Source organism: Hypomesus transpacificus, unplaced genomic scaffold, assembly GCF_021917145.1.
Source record: "Hypomesus transpacificus isolate Combined female unplaced genomic scaffold, fHypTra1 scaffold_84, whole genome shotgun sequence".
NCBI classification, from domain to species: Eukaryota; Metazoa; Chordata; class Actinopteri; order Osmeriformes; family Osmeridae; genus Hypomesus; species Hypomesus transpacificus.
In genome coordinates, this window is record NW_025814038.1 from 275143 (window position 1) to 289298 (window position 14156).

The window sequence follows — 14156 nt, forward strand, 5'->3', positions numbered from 1 at the left end:
TGGTTCTAGAACACAGCATACTGGATATGGATAAAGACAAGTCTGGAACACCTCTATGGATTTTCTTTGTAGACTGGAACAATTGCTTAATCAGTCACCAGGCTTACAGAGAAACAACTCGACACGTGACACGAATATGACACAGTTTCACTGACAGTAAAACCGTCAATGCCTATGCCTTCAGTCGCCTGGCATGTTCCTCTAGCTCGCATCCCTTCTCCCTCCCTCCTGTGTGCTCACCCCCAGAGTAGACGGTGCCATGTTGAAGGTCTCCAGTGTAAGTTCCGATACGCAGATTTCCCGTGTTCTGTGGTGAGAAAAGACGACACGAAACAAGGAAATACAGCAAGTACAATAACGTGATCGTTCAGCAGAAGTTTTTCATCGAAAGCAACGAACAGGAGGGGAAGGGATTTGAACCCGCAGCCTCTTGCTCTGCAGTTAACGCTCTAACCACTAAGCTCCAATCACCCCATGGGCTTCGTGAGGTTACCCCCGCATGCTGCGTCACGACGATAAGTCAGGGTTTTCTTACCGTGTTTACTTGTCTCAGCACTGTCCCACCCGCAAAGAACAGGGGTTTCCTGGTGTCCACGACGATAAGGTCAAAGTACGACTGCCACGACTTTTTGGGTTGGCCCGACTAGAGAGAAGGACCATGGAAAATCAATCAATCCAATAAACTTTCAATCAATAAAACAAAGTGAAGTCCTGAACCAAACACAGTCAATCCAACAGGGTTGAAAAACATCAAACGCAGAGCATCACCGTGGCGCCATCTTGTGGTTCTTCAAAGAGGTACGTCATAATGGCCTGAGGACAGGAGGAAGCCACATTAAACACACCTGTCGTGGCTCCCCTATCCACAACCATGTCTCTGATAAAGTCTGTGTTGACAGGACTCTCACCTCGGTGTAGTTGTAGTCACTGTTAGTCGCCAGGAAGACTTTAGCCACTTCTCTGAGGCGACTCAGCAGAACAGGAAGGTCAGGCTGTGGACACAGGAAGTCAAAACGGAAGCTGTGTTTATTTAATGAGAGTTTAGATGTGAGCGTTCCACGTTTAGATGTCACTGTGTCACTCGGCATTGCTTTTATACCCCTTCCCCAGGTTGGAACTTGGGTCACCTGACTTAAAACAGGCAGCCACCTTGCAATGTATACCGTCACAAAGCTAATCAGTCACTGGCATGGGTGAGAAGTTGTAATGAAGAGTGAGTTTAAGTTCAACTCAAGCAACTACCAGTAAATAGACAAAAGGTGGGAATCTGTATTTGAAATGCAATATAACTTACGTTTTTTATCACATATTTTTCTAAATCATTCACAGTTCTCTCTTTCAGAATACCCTGTAAGGAGAACAGAAACAGAGTCATTAGCCTCTGTTATTTTTATCATTTCCCCCAGGGGGAAATAATAGTTTTGTGCACGCAGGTGTGGTGGAGACAGCTTGGAGGTGAAATCAACCAATCACACAGCACCATCACACGAGCCCAGACGTTCGGACTGCGGGGCCGTTGGGTTTGCTGACCGTGTTGTGGATGAAGTCCATGGCGTCTCGGACGTCTTGGAACATGCTTCTGTAGGACATGAACAGATCGCCGTGCTGGTACCCTTTCTCGTGGCTGGAAGACATGGCATGGTGGAGACAGTGAGCACTCTGACGCCAACAGAGAAAGAAAGAAAGAAAGACAGATGGATAGAGACAAAGGCAAAGAAAGAGGCAGAGAGACAAAGTGGGACAAAGTGGGAGAGAATAGAGAGAGACAGAGAGACAGAGACAGAGACAGAGACAGAGAGAGAGAGATAGAGAGACAGAGAGTGAGAGAGAGAGAGAGAGAGAGAGAGAGAGAGAGAGAGAGAGAGAGAGAGAGAGAGAGAGAGAGAGAGAGAGAGAGAGAGAGACTGAAAATTGGAGAGCAGGAGATGCCTGGGGGAATGATAAAGTGTCTACTCACTTCTTGAATCTGGCGGTTCTATGGAAGAAGTCTACCAGGCAGGCGTAGAGGTATGTCTCTGAGGAAGGGCAAACCAGGAACATGTTAACCTTACAGAATCACAGAATCACAGAATCACAGAATCACAGAGCCCCTGGATATTCCATCCCAAAGTTCCGAGAATGTATCAACTATTATCATGTATCTACGATACATCATACGATCATAAATCGTCTAAGATCTCCTTCCTCTAGAAAAGGAGAATTTGAATTTGATGAGTCCTGTACGTTCACAGTGGTCACACGAACCCATACCTATGTAAAGCAGAAATCATCTAGGATTTATCTTCTAGGGTTTATCTTCTAGGATTTATCTTCTAGGGTTTATCTTCTAGGATGGATCTCAGATCCATCATGCTATTTCCAACACGAGAGATCTTGCATGAAAGACAGAGAAAGTTTAGTACTCGTAGCGTACCTGAGAGGTTGAAGAGAGTGTTGAGGATGTAGAAGCGGTCTGTGTTGCTTCTCTGGATGAACATGTTGGGGTAACACACCAGGATCTCCTCCCTGCGCACCAGACATGGCAAAAGTACACACATCCTTCACTCAACTAGAAGTACAGACACTCATGTTAAAAAACACAGGTAAAAGTTGAAGTACTGACTACACTTTTTCACTTAGTTCATTTGTTCAACCTTTAGAATCTTTTTTGTTGTTGAAACTTTTAGCGTTTGAGGGTCCTCTCCTTTCACTGTGTGTGGGAGAAAAAATTTCCCAAAAAGTATAGAAAGTTTGAAAAATCGTTTTTTGGCTTTTAATAAAAAATTCCATAATCAAAAAAATTACATAATAATAACAACCCCCTGACAAAGTCACAAGGTGGGTCTCGATCAGGGCTTCCAGACCGTGTCACAATGAAGTAATCAGCCATCCATTAAGCAAAGCTGGAGTTTTCCATACACCCTCTCCCCAGCATGCAGTGGTGAGCAGATCTGAACAGGAACCAGAGCCGCGCGCTGGTTCAGCTTCCTGGTGGGGACTTCCACAGGCATCTAAAGCTTCACTGACCGAGGAGAGGCAGACTGCTTGTGTGTCCTATAAGCCACCGTGTATCGTACACGCAGAATTCATTCAGTTCCTCTTCACTCACAGACATGTACCAACCTTTATGAGAAGAAAAAACCTTATAGGATTGATGTAATCCTTATAAAACTGAATAATCCCAGATACAAACTTCAACAATCGTGCAGTAACACAAACAAAGACAAAGGCATTCCCTCCCAAATCCCACAGCACCAGGTGCAAGATATAAATATACTTTTAATATTTGTGAGCTGGTTATGTCACTTTCGTAAGCTAGAGGAGTTGATGCTTCAAATCCGTTTCCCAAAAAAAGGAGAGAGTTACATTTACATAACATTTAGTCATTTAGCAGATGCTCTTATCCAGAGTGACTTACAGTAAAGTCCTGTCATTTGTCACGGCCGGGAATCGAACCGGCAATCTTCTGAGTAATAGCCCGATTCCCGAATCCCTCAGCCACCTTACACGAGTTAAGACATGATCCTCCCATTGGTTACATTTCTGTCATTCTTTCAGTTCCTTTTAAAAACACAGACCAGTCAGCTGTGGTCAGTTGGGTCTGAACAGGGTTGGGGTCAGGATAGCCTGGTTTCAAATGTCCCTCCTCTGCTTCAAATGGATGGTCTTGCCCTCATGCAGACTCTGCTCTTTATTCTACATCTGGTGATGTCACGTCAACTGAATCATCAGCATTAGCATAGCAGCATCACGTTGTGTGTGGTAAATGATTGTGCAGATGTGGCTTTGACGACAGTGCTGACCCATGAGCTTCCTGTTTTGCTATGATTGAATGAACTCCAAAATAATACACTGGCTTGTGGATTTTAAGATATTAGATCTACAACCGAGCACCAAGTACACACACCAAGTATACTTCAAGTACACATACACCCCATTCACACACACACACATACACACACACACAGTGTTCTTGGAAAACTCTCTCTTGCCTTCTGTGGAATTTGAAGCCATGAGTGCAGAGCAGGACGTTCCCATTGGAGTCCACCTTCAGCAGATTACCGAGCATAGTGTCGAACACCAGGCCTCTGGCAGGGTGGAGGAGAGGAACAAGGGGTGGAGGAGAGGAAAGAAGGGTGGAGGAGCCCATGATGAGTATAGATAGTCGGGAAGAGATTTAAATATATTTGCTGTTAAATTTCATGACGTTTAAAAACAATACAAATAAAGCCCCCCATGGTTATCTTTATTAACTGGTCCTGTTCCTCTACTGTTCCTCTACTGTTCCGCTACTGTTCCTCTACTGTTCCGCTACTGTTCCTCTACTGTTCCTCTACTGTTTCTAGTAGGCCTTTGGGAGAGGTCCCGTTTATTTGTACTGGTGGAACATCTAAAGGGCAGAACCGACTCCCTTGGGCACAGCGTACGGAAAATAAACTGCACAGCCAAACGACCCTACAATGTTTCCTAATGAGATAGCACTTTCATCCCCCTTGAAAGCAATTTATCATTTTAACGTTATCATGTAGCCGTTAAAACGAAACAGCTCTGAATCTGTGGCTTAAACACACAAAGTACCTGCTCAGTCAGAAACGACATTACACTTAGGAGGTCGTAGCTCAGCCATTGTGAGGAGTTTATATTTAGTAGAGCAGGGGTGTTTACACGGGGGTATTTATAGTGTGTTGTTGTCGACGGAGATCACAGAGAGAGTCATCGGGGTGGGAGGACCTCGGCAGGAGAGGGACTCACCGTGTGGGGAAGGTGGAGTCATACGTATAGCGCAGCAGCTCATGGGGGTAGCCGATGGACACCAGCCTGTCTCTCAGCAACTCGAAGCTCAGACCCTCGTACTCTGGAGACTGGTAGACTACAGACAGACAGGTGGAGTATCGGCACGGGGATCTTAGAGAGAGCAGCATCTCTACTGAGAACTGGAATTCGCTTTGTCACAACTGTCAGCCGAGTGCAAATAGCAGGCCGCAGTTTGGTCACGGGCGACCCTGTGGCAGTCCTTGCGCCTCGCAAAAGGTTGGCGTGCAGCGTTTGCTGAACCGAGCGCATTTGACACACTTGGTATCCTGTCTACTCACCAGCCAGAGTGTAGTCCATGTCAAAGCCGTAACATTTGATGCTTTCCAGGGTCAAACTCCTGTTGACGAAGACCCTGTGATCAGAGAGAAACATGAAGGTGTTTCTGTTGAGACAAACAGACAGATTATTCAAAGGGAGACTTGGTTATCATGCAGACAAGTTGCAGCATGACATAACTGTTGGCGACTCTTAAGATTAGATCTCTAATTGATTTTAAGCATTTGATGGACGTTTGACCTCACAAGACATCAACATTTGACTTTTAGAACATATCACCTTTAGCTCCTAAAATGATCCTAAATTCTGCATCGTTTGGTGTCCCTGTGATTCACCACTATGAATCATGTCACGTGCACCTCGATTACTAAGAAATCCTTTCAATAAATGTATTTTCACCAGGTGTTGAGATCATCTTCAGCTCTATCTGTTCAGTGAGACTGTCTCTGCTGGCAGTGGGCCTTCCTCGTCATTTCCTTACAGACCTAGTCTTATCAGGTCTACAGCATGTGTCAGCAATCCTGCCAAAATGAGCTCACGTCCTTTCAGACACGTCAAGCTATGACAAGATCACTTACGTTCAAGGCATTTTGGTCTGGGGTTCACTAAACAGAGGCTATGTAAATCCTATCAAGCGTAGGCACTGCACAGCAATAATCAATTATTCAAAACATGATTATTACATATGCTCTATGTTTTTACATACTAGATGTAACATACTTTTACATACTACAAATTATCTTATATATTCAGAAAAGTGATCATTGAGTATCTGACTACACAATATCTGACTACATTGGAAAAAGGTGGACCTTTAAGGTCCCCTCTCCCACAAGTCTCCTGCCTCTACCAGTTCCACCCTGCCAGATCGCTAACCTTCATGACCACAAAGGGTTTCCAATCACATACTCTGTATGATATAGCATTTCTCACTGGCACCATAGCAGTACAGCCCATCCCCATCCTCACTACGCCCACCCACTGCAGCCAGTTACATTTACATTACTTTTAATCATTTAGCAGACATACAGTAAGTACAGGGACATTCCCCCGAGGCAAGTAGGGTGAAGTGCCTTGCCCAAGGACACCAGTTCAAACAGCTATTGGGTTACTGTTAATAATTTACCAGCCAGCTCCTTTTCAGTGTGCTGATGTAGGAGTCTGATTTAGGATCTACAGAGGAAGGGAGAAACCACGGTGATGGAGCTAACATCGTTTTCTTAATTCCTTAAAGAGTTGAGACCTTCTGAAGTATGCATGAAGTATTACCAACGCAAAACAAAGAGTTTTTATATACGACCATCACAGATGGTTTTTGTACGTTTTATAGCCAAGTTGAACTGGTTCAACTCACGCCTGAGTATTTTGTTCACCATCCAATTGGCAGCTTTACGTGGCGTTCGTGGAAATCAACCCTCCACCACCACTTCCTCCTCCTCAGGAAATTGAGAGGAACAATACTGAGGAGCGACGCGAGGACACCTGTGACACTTACAATTCACGGGAGAATTGAGACCTATTGCTAGACATGACATAACTGACAACCTCACCTTTACAAAATCATCCACTTCAACAAGTCAGCGTAAACACAGTAAGCACACTAGCCATTGCTAGCCACACTTTTCATCCTTTCATAATTGTAACACTGAACAATTGAGACCATATGGTATCTGTCTGCATATATTTCTTGTATTGTATAACATAATCCAAATACTTGTATCCAAATACAATTGTATTGTAAGCTCACATGTGATGATGTTCCATTTGGACCAACTCTGTGGAAAGCTGCGGGTCAGTGTCCGATTTAATGTTGGATGGATCCTTGATATTCGTAGAAGGTTCCCCCGTGATCGCTGCCGTGTCGGCCTCTGTCCCAAGGCTACCCATTGCAGAGCTGCACGGTCCCTTCAAACAGTAGGACAACTTTCACCTCAAAACCAAGTGCGGATGCATTTCAAGTTGTAAAATTACGCAGATCGTGTACGTCAAGGTTCCCCCTTCGCTGTTGTCGTCAGTAAACAACTCTCTCTGAAGGGCCGTGATGGGTGGAGTGCGAAGAGGGTGCGGGTCTCTGGGACGCACGCATCCCTCTAGTGCGCGTAACGCTCACACGCAGTGAGAGCGAGAAACTGGCTTTGAACACGGAGATTGTGTTATCAGGGGGGCACACCCGCAGCGACAGAACATTTGGCTCGAGTTCGCGTCGAACTACCGACTTGCTACTGTGACAAGGTTTATCGAGCTAGCATTTAAACGTTGTAAACACTATTGTATTACAATAAAACCAGTTCTAAAACAAGTTAAAATGTTTTTTATTTTATTTTTGCCTGTAGATATTTGTTACAGTTCAGACAGCAAATGTCGAAATACTTATCACTGAAACTTAAGCACAACTGATCTTGTCCAGTAATGTAACTCGACCATGGTTGTAGCTCTCCCTGTCTTTGTGGCTGGGTGTAGCATTAACATCTAATCATGTCAAGAGTCAACCCCATGAAAATCCCAATAATTCCTCCTGAATATCCTGCTCAGACTAGACACAAGTATTGATCTGTGGTTCAGCCAGAAAACCTAAAAAGCTTGAGTTAAGGGTTTAACTACCAGACAGTTACACGCAATCCCCCAAATCACACGATCTTTGGTTAGAGTTTGGTGGTTTTACATGAAGACACGGTGCCTGTGGCCTCAGGCTGTTTGGGTTTGGCCTCCTCAGACAGGCCTGTTTTAGAATGCATCCTGTAGAAGTCTGCGGTGATCTCCAGGACAGTGCGGTTCTTGGTCTCGGGAACGTTGTACCACACAAACAGCCCAGAGAGAAGGCAGACACCGAGGAAGATGAGAAAACAAAAGTAATCCAGATACTCCTGGAAAGAGAAGACACAGTTAGAGTTAGACTGTGTGTGTGTGTTTCTGTGTACATGAAAGAAAGAGAGAGAGAAAAGAGAGAGAGGGATTAAAGAGAGATTTAGAAAAGAGAGCGAGAACTAAGAGAGAGTGAGAGAGAAAGAGAGAGTGAGTAAGTAAGTGAAAATAGACGACGGTAGTGAGAATAGAGAGAGAGAGAGAGAGAGAGAAAGAAAGAAAGAAAGAGATGGAGAGAAAGAAAGAGAGGGACAGCGAGTGAAGGAGCAGACTGGTCCGGGTTGCCAGGGTTACGGCAGGATGACGTCCTCACCACTATGAGGGGGAAGAGCATGCCCAGGAGGAAGAGGCCGGTCCAGTTGAGGGTGCACCCTACGGTGAAGGCTGCCGGTTTAAAGGACTGGGTGAAGATCTCACCAGGCAGGGGGGCAGTCACTCCAGCTGACAGCAAGAGGAAACACAGGAAGGGCCAACACAGGAAGAGGAAACACAGGAAGGGCCAACACAGGAAGAGGAAACACAGGAAGGGCCAACACAGGAAGAGGAAACACAGGAAGGGCCAACACAGGAAGAGGAAACACAGGAAGGGCCAACACATCGGAATTAAAACGACTGCAGGTTAGTGGGTTAGGGTTAGTGGGTTAGTGGGATAGAGTTAGTGGGTTAGTGGGTTAGTGGGATAGAGTTAGTGGGTTAGTGGGTTAGTGGGATAGAGTTAGTGGGTTAGTGGGATAGAGTTAGTGGGTTAGTGGGTTAGGGTTAGGGGGTTAGTGGGATAGAGTTAGTGGGTTAGTGGGTTAGGGTTAGTGGGTTTGTGGGTTAGGGTTAATGGGTTAGGGTTAGTGGGTTAGTGGGTTAGTGGGTTAGGGTTAGTGGGTTAGTGGGTTAGGGTTAATGGGTTAGTGGGATACAGTTAGTGGGTTAGTGGGTTAGGGTTAATGGGTTAGTGGGATAGAGTTAGTGGGTTAGTGGGTTAGGGTTAGTGGGTTTGTGGGTTAGGGTTAATGGGTTAGGGTTAGTGGGTTAGTGGGTTAGTGGGTTAGGGTTAGTGGGTTAGTGGGTTAGGGTTAATGGGTTATGGTTAGTGGGTTAGTGGGATAGAGTTAGTGGGTTAGTGGGTTAGGGTTAGTGGGTTTGTGGGTTAGGGTTAATGGGTTAGGGTTAGTGGGTTAGGGTCAGTGGGTTAATGGGTTAGGGTCAGTGGGTTATGGGTTAGTGTCAGTGGGTTATGGTTAGGGTCAGTGGGTTATGGGTTAGGGTCAGTGGGTTATGGGTTAGGGTCAGTGGGTTATGGTTAGTTGGGTTATGGTTAGTTGGGTTATGGTTAGTTGGGTTATGGTTAGTTGGGTTATGGTTAGTTGTAAGACAACAATTCAGTGGCTGGTGATCCACAAGTTCTTTTTATGTGTCAGTGAGTGTTGTGTTGGACGCGCGGCGGAGCGTGCAGTCGTGGGTCCGAAACCCACCGGGTCCACTGGAGAAGAAGAGGATGAAGAGGAAGATGAGGGCCATGCTGCAGTAGGGCATCCAGGAGACCTGAGTCTGAAGGGAGAGAGAGAGAGAGACAGAGACAGAGACAGAGAGAGAGAGAGAGAGAGAGAGAGAGAGAGAGAGAGAGAGAGAGAGAGAGAGAGAGAGAGAGATAGGGAGAGAAAGACAGAGAGAGAGCTTCAGTTACTGGGGAGCAGTGAACGCGATATCAGATGATGACCGACGAGGATCCGATGGCACTGTGTCTGTTGACGTTGAGCTGCTCATGCTCTGGTTCACAACACTGGCGGGTTTGAGAACAAGCACACCATGACTAAGCAGTTCACGAATGCTATATTTGGAGCCCAAAAAGTTTTAGAAACACTCTCTCCTGCAGTGTGTGTGTAGTGTGAGTCTCTCTCTCCTGCAGTGTGTGTGTGTGTGTGTGTGTGTAGTGAGAGTCTCTCTCTCCTGCAGTGTGTTTGTAGTGTGAGTCTCTCTCTCCTGCAGTGTGTGTGTGTGTGTGTGTGTAGTGTGAGTCTCTCTCACCTGCAGTGTGTGTGTGTGTGTGTGTAGTGTGAGTCTCTCTCACCTGCAGTGTGTGTGTGTGTGTGTGTGTGTGTGTGTGTGTGTGTGTGTGTGTGTGTGTGTGTGTGTGTGTGTAGTGAGAGTCTCTCTCTCCTGCAGTGTGTGTGTGTGTGTGTCTCTCTCACCTGCAGGTAGAGAGTGATGGTCAGGAGGCCAAGGGTGGCAGCCATGCAGAGTAATCCCCTAAAGAGAAGTAGCTTCTTCCCTGTGCTCTCAATCACCATCACCTGGAGCAGGTACAGGAAACAAACAGGATTACCAGTCTGAGCACCGCTACACACTACACCTACATACCACACGGAGGCGCTGTGGTCCCACAATAACCAGTGAGTTGTCCTTAGCCAGTATGTCCACGACCATATTTGCTTGCCCATGCGTCCGGGACACTGAAGGAAAAAACAAGAGAAAGCCTACAGAAGCGTATCATTTTTAGAAGGATTTGAACCTGCGACCCCTCAATCTGCAGGTCAGATCCTCAAACTACCAAGCTATGACTTGTTTGCGAATGATTGGTCTCCCATGGTGAACACTGTCCAATGGTTGTCCAGAACCGCAGTGCTGGACCGCGGGGTGGGGGCGGGGGTGGAGAGAGTTTTGCTGTGACTCACGCAAGCCAAGGAGACGGAGATCTCGCACAGCCCCGTTCCCAAGGCGACGTGGCGCAGCTGGTGGGCAGGGATGCCCGCCTCTCGGAACACATCAAAGGAGTACAGGTACACCTGGAGAGGAGAACCGCACACACTCACAGGACTACACAACCCCCTCGATCCCCGGTTAAAAACCTCTAACCACAAAGCCCCAATTTATTTGTGACTGATACAGAGCTCAGGGGCGAATCTAGGTTCCCACTCTCGTGGGGGGGGCTAAGCCCCTAAATAAAACCTATTATTTTTCCTGTGACCCAGCCAAACTTCCTATGGGTTATCTAGTGGGTTTTAGGAAGATAAATTAACAAATTTAGTTTTCAAATATAAAAAAATAAAAAAGTTAAACTTTAAAAACAAAACTTTGGGGGCTACTGAAATCCGCCCATGACAGAACTGATGAGGGCGCTGGGGGGGCGTGGCTCACAGCATTGATGCCACACAGCTGCAGGGCGGAGAAGGTGACGAGGACCGTGGCGAGCTGCCACCGCAGGGTGCGTTCCAGAAGAAACTCCAGCACGGTGTGCGTGCGGACCCCCTGCTGGGCGGCGTGCTCCTGCAGCATCTCCTCCACCTCCTCGCCGTGGTCCCTGCTGCTGCCCCACAGCCTGCGGACGGCTACACACACACACACACACACACACACACACGTAGACACACACACACATAATCAAACACACACACATATGTAGATACATACACAGAGATATCCACACGCATGTACACACATACAGACACACGCACACACACATGTAGACATCACACACGTAATTAAACACACACACATATGTAGATACATACACAGAGATACACACACACGCATGTACACACATACAGACACACACACACATGTAGACACACAAACATGTAAACACACACATAGACACATACACAAGCCTTTAGACACACACACACATAGACACACATACACACACACACGTGTAAACACAGGCAGACAAAGTCCATCACGTCCGTGACTCCAGCAGTGTCCCCGTGCCACAGCGTTGAGACTTGCCTTGCTCACAGCCCTGCCGATCCCCCCTTTCCAGCAGCAGGTAGCGAGGAGACTCTGGGAGGAGGGGCAGGGTGAGGAGCTGGAGCGTCGCCGTGGCACCGCAGAACGCCAGGAGCCAAGGCCAGCCTGTCTCCGTCCCCAACAGCTCACTGCCAGGACAAGTTCAAGTCTTTTATCGTCAGATGCACAGAACAACACAGGGTCAGACTGAGCACTGAAATTCTTAGGACAAGACAACACTAAGTAACCTGGCATAACGTGACATAGAAGTACACAGGACAGCCACAGAGCCAGGAGGACAAGGGTTCGTCAAACATGGGACGTACGTGTCACACCTGCTTTTTGGAAAACTGTAAATCTGCCCCCTCCCAGACACCTTTTTATTTATTTATGAAAATTATATTTAACGACCTTATCCTCAGTTGTTAATAAAGCTGTCCAAATTTGAAAACAAACCGACGCCCCTGAACAGAAGATTCCCGTTTCACAGATGGCCTCTAAATCACCCGATAGCCACCTTACGGCTAACCTCCCAGTTGACCTCCGACCCCCAGCTCACCTGAGTCCCAGGAGCTGACCACAGAACTTCCCCAGGGAGACGAAGGTTGCGACAGACACTCCTACCATCCCCCTTAGCCTCTTGGGGGCGCACTCCACCAGGTACATAGTGTGAACACTGAGACTGACACCTACACAACACACACACAGACAACACACACACACAGACAACACACGCACATGCAACACACACAAATGCGACACACACACATGCGACACACACACATGCAATACACACGGATATGGGCAACATTCGTTCCAGGAAGTTAAATGTAGTAGCATGGTTCATTTCCACTAGCGCTAATAGAACATACCTGTTGTAGTAGACTATAGAACAGGGTGGTAACACCCTCACTATTATCTTCAATTTATTTCGAATAGGTCGCAGGCCCGTGCTCATGTCCTACATATCGGTGTTGCAGTTTCTTAACTTGACTCGGGGCGCTTACCTGCATTTATGCCATACAGGAATCGTCCTACAAGGATCATCTCAAACGACATGGCCGTTTTGCTGAGCAGCATCAGCACAGCAGCGCTAATGGCCACAAAGTTGTTAAACAACAGGCATCTCTTCCTGAGGGGAAGACACAAAAACCAACGCTGATTTAGGAGGCTAATTTAACAATGGACACGTTTAGTGGCAGACATTAGGGACACGTCCCCAATTACCGGCAGAGCGGGGGTAGTGATTCCATATTTGATGATTAAAAAAACAACATTGAAAGTAATTTGTCGTAACACAATGAACCAACCCTCTTTTTTACGTTGGAAAATGTCGGAACTGTTCTTTACCTTCCGTATTCTGCCGTTAGCCTTCCAGCACACAGGCTCCCCAGGAGACCACCGATGCAGAACACGGAGACGAGGAAAGACCAGATGAGATTGATCTCCTGGGGTTCCAGGGAGAGACCGTACCGCTGCTCACAGGTTGCGTTCACCAGATCCTTAATGAACTACACGGCCGCACTGTCATTTAATAGTTTCACTTCTACAGTTCATTTGACATGTTAAGTCATAGTTTTCATCTTTTGGGTCCTCCTTCGATTTGACAAATACATTGAGTGGAGTAGGCTACTGGAATGTTGTTTTTTTCATTCACAATTTATTTTATTTATTAAGGAGCAATTAACTTACAGAGGAGGGTGAAGTCATAACGGATATTTGAAACCCATACTGGAACGTCCCACCAATCCCGGTGACAAAAATCGCAACGATAAGAAGAGGGCTCTCGCTCTGTGTAACGAACACGGAAAATATCATCAAAAAATCATCACATCTAGCAAAGCTTGGACATTGATTTGTCACAGTATTTTTCACAAAACACCAAAAATCTCGTCTTACCAGAAGTGTGATGGCATGTGACATAGCTGTTCTCGAGCTACTGGGTAATGTCACGAAACTATCACGAAATGTTATACTGTATGAGGTGAAGTATCACTGCAGTTTGTAATGGCAATTATTGACATAGTTACAATATCTGTTTCTTTAAGCGGTAAAAAGTAAGTTCCTTTGTTATAGACAGAAACTGAGGTTCTGTGATGTTAAACTCTGTAGAAAGGACACACAGATTGTCTTAAGGTATTTATGGTGTTGTTTTAAAATGCCTAACTAAGATCCAGAGGGTCTTAGTTAGGTCTGGGCAGAGCTGACCTTTGGGCCAAAGACATGGCCAAGTCAGACATCCTGTTTGAAACTAGAAACTACCTCAACATGGGACACTGGCCTGGGCGGTTTATTGTCTTTAACTGTCATTGACCAGTGCTGACCAATCATGGTGACCGCTGTATTGATTGATTATTAACATCTGGTATCTGTTCATATAAGGGGGACCTTTCCTTATTGTCCTTCATCACTCTTACTAACGATCTTTGTGGATGGCACCTCCTTCGTTAATGACTGATCAGCAAAGCTTTGTTTAATCATATGTAATTATATAATCTAAATAAATT

The 14156-nt window shown here is 46.2% G+C and overlaps 2 protein-coding genes across 7 annotated transcripts in view; both read right to left on the minus strand.

The window, feature by feature from the left end:
- The window catches only part of nt5c2l1 (5'-nucleotidase, cytosolic II, like 1), a 9965-nt gene extending 2814 nt beyond the window's left edge, over positions 1 to 7151 (minus strand). Inside the window, exons 1-12 of one of the 4 annotated variants that reach the window (XM_047017879.1) lie at positions 6818 to 7151; positions 5073 to 5176; positions 4732 to 4849; positions 3972 to 4067; positions 2414 to 2505; positions 1958 to 2015; positions 1531 to 1624; positions 1295 to 1348; positions 909 to 992; positions 769 to 813; positions 536 to 643; positions 241 to 307 (exon numbers count right to left, since the gene is read on the minus strand). In XM_047017879.1, the coding sequence (XP_046873835.1) occupies positions 241 to 307; positions 536 to 643; positions 769 to 813; positions 909 to 992; positions 1295 to 1348; positions 1531 to 1624; positions 1958 to 2015; positions 2414 to 2505; positions 3972 to 4067; positions 4732 to 4849; positions 5073 to 5176; positions 6818 to 6957 (1060 nt within the window). In that variant the 5' untranslated portion in view covers positions 6958 to 7151. Of the gene's footprint in view, positions 1 to 240; positions 308 to 535; positions 644 to 768; positions 814 to 908; positions 993 to 1294; positions 1349 to 1530; positions 1625 to 1957; positions 2016 to 2413; positions 2506 to 3971; positions 4068 to 4731; positions 4850 to 5072; positions 5177 to 6424; positions 6766 to 6817 lie in introns of those variants that run through there. The other 3 variants (XM_047017880.1, XM_047017883.1, XM_047017881.1) reach the window with 3 other exon arrangements.
- A 215-nt stretch (positions 7152 to 7366) lies between these two features.
- slc2a11l (solute carrier family 2 member 11, like) lies at positions 7367 to 14036 on the minus strand. 3 transcript variants are annotated; one of them, XM_047017876.1, is made up of 11 exons: positions 13342 to 14036; positions 13000 to 13160; positions 12657 to 12781; positions 12209 to 12338; positions 11650 to 11798; positions 11062 to 11252; positions 10599 to 10709; positions 10116 to 10376; positions 9399 to 9474; positions 8246 to 8373; positions 7367 to 7934 (listed from the first exon to the last, which is right to left on the minus strand). In XM_047017876.1, exons 1-11 carry the CDS (start codon positions 13570 to 13572, stop codon positions 7713 to 7715), a joined length of 1785 nt encoding a protein of 594 aa, XP_046873832.1. In that variant the 5' UTR covers positions 13573 to 14036; the 3' UTR covers positions 7367 to 7712. The 3 variants fall into 3 exon arrangements, with proteins under 3 accessions (XP_046873832.1, XP_046873833.1, XP_046873834.1); XM_047017877.1 differs by having other exon boundaries at positions 10116 to 10217; positions 13342 to 14034; XM_047017878.1 differs by lacking the exons at positions 13000 to 13160; positions 13342 to 14036 and adding an exon at positions 12877 to 12980.
- Positions 14037 to 14156: the final 120 nt, after the last annotated feature.

What these genes read in the sequence shown, in the direction of transcription:
- slc2a11l (XM_047017876.1), bottom strand. Translation starts at nt 13,572, where the DNA reads ATGTCACATGCCATCACACTTCTGGTAAGACGAGATTTTTGGTGTTTT. An exon ending in TCTCCGTCTCCTTGGCTTGC is followed by an intron (nt 10,377 to 10,598) that starts GTGAGTCACAGC and finishes TTTTTCCTTCAG; the next exon opens with TGTCCCGGACGCATGGGCAA. An exon ending in CTTCTTCTCCAGTGGACCCG is followed by an intron (nt 8,374 to 9,398) that starts GTGGGTTTCGGA and finishes TCTTGCTGTCAG; the next exon opens with CTGGAGTGACTGCCCCCCTG.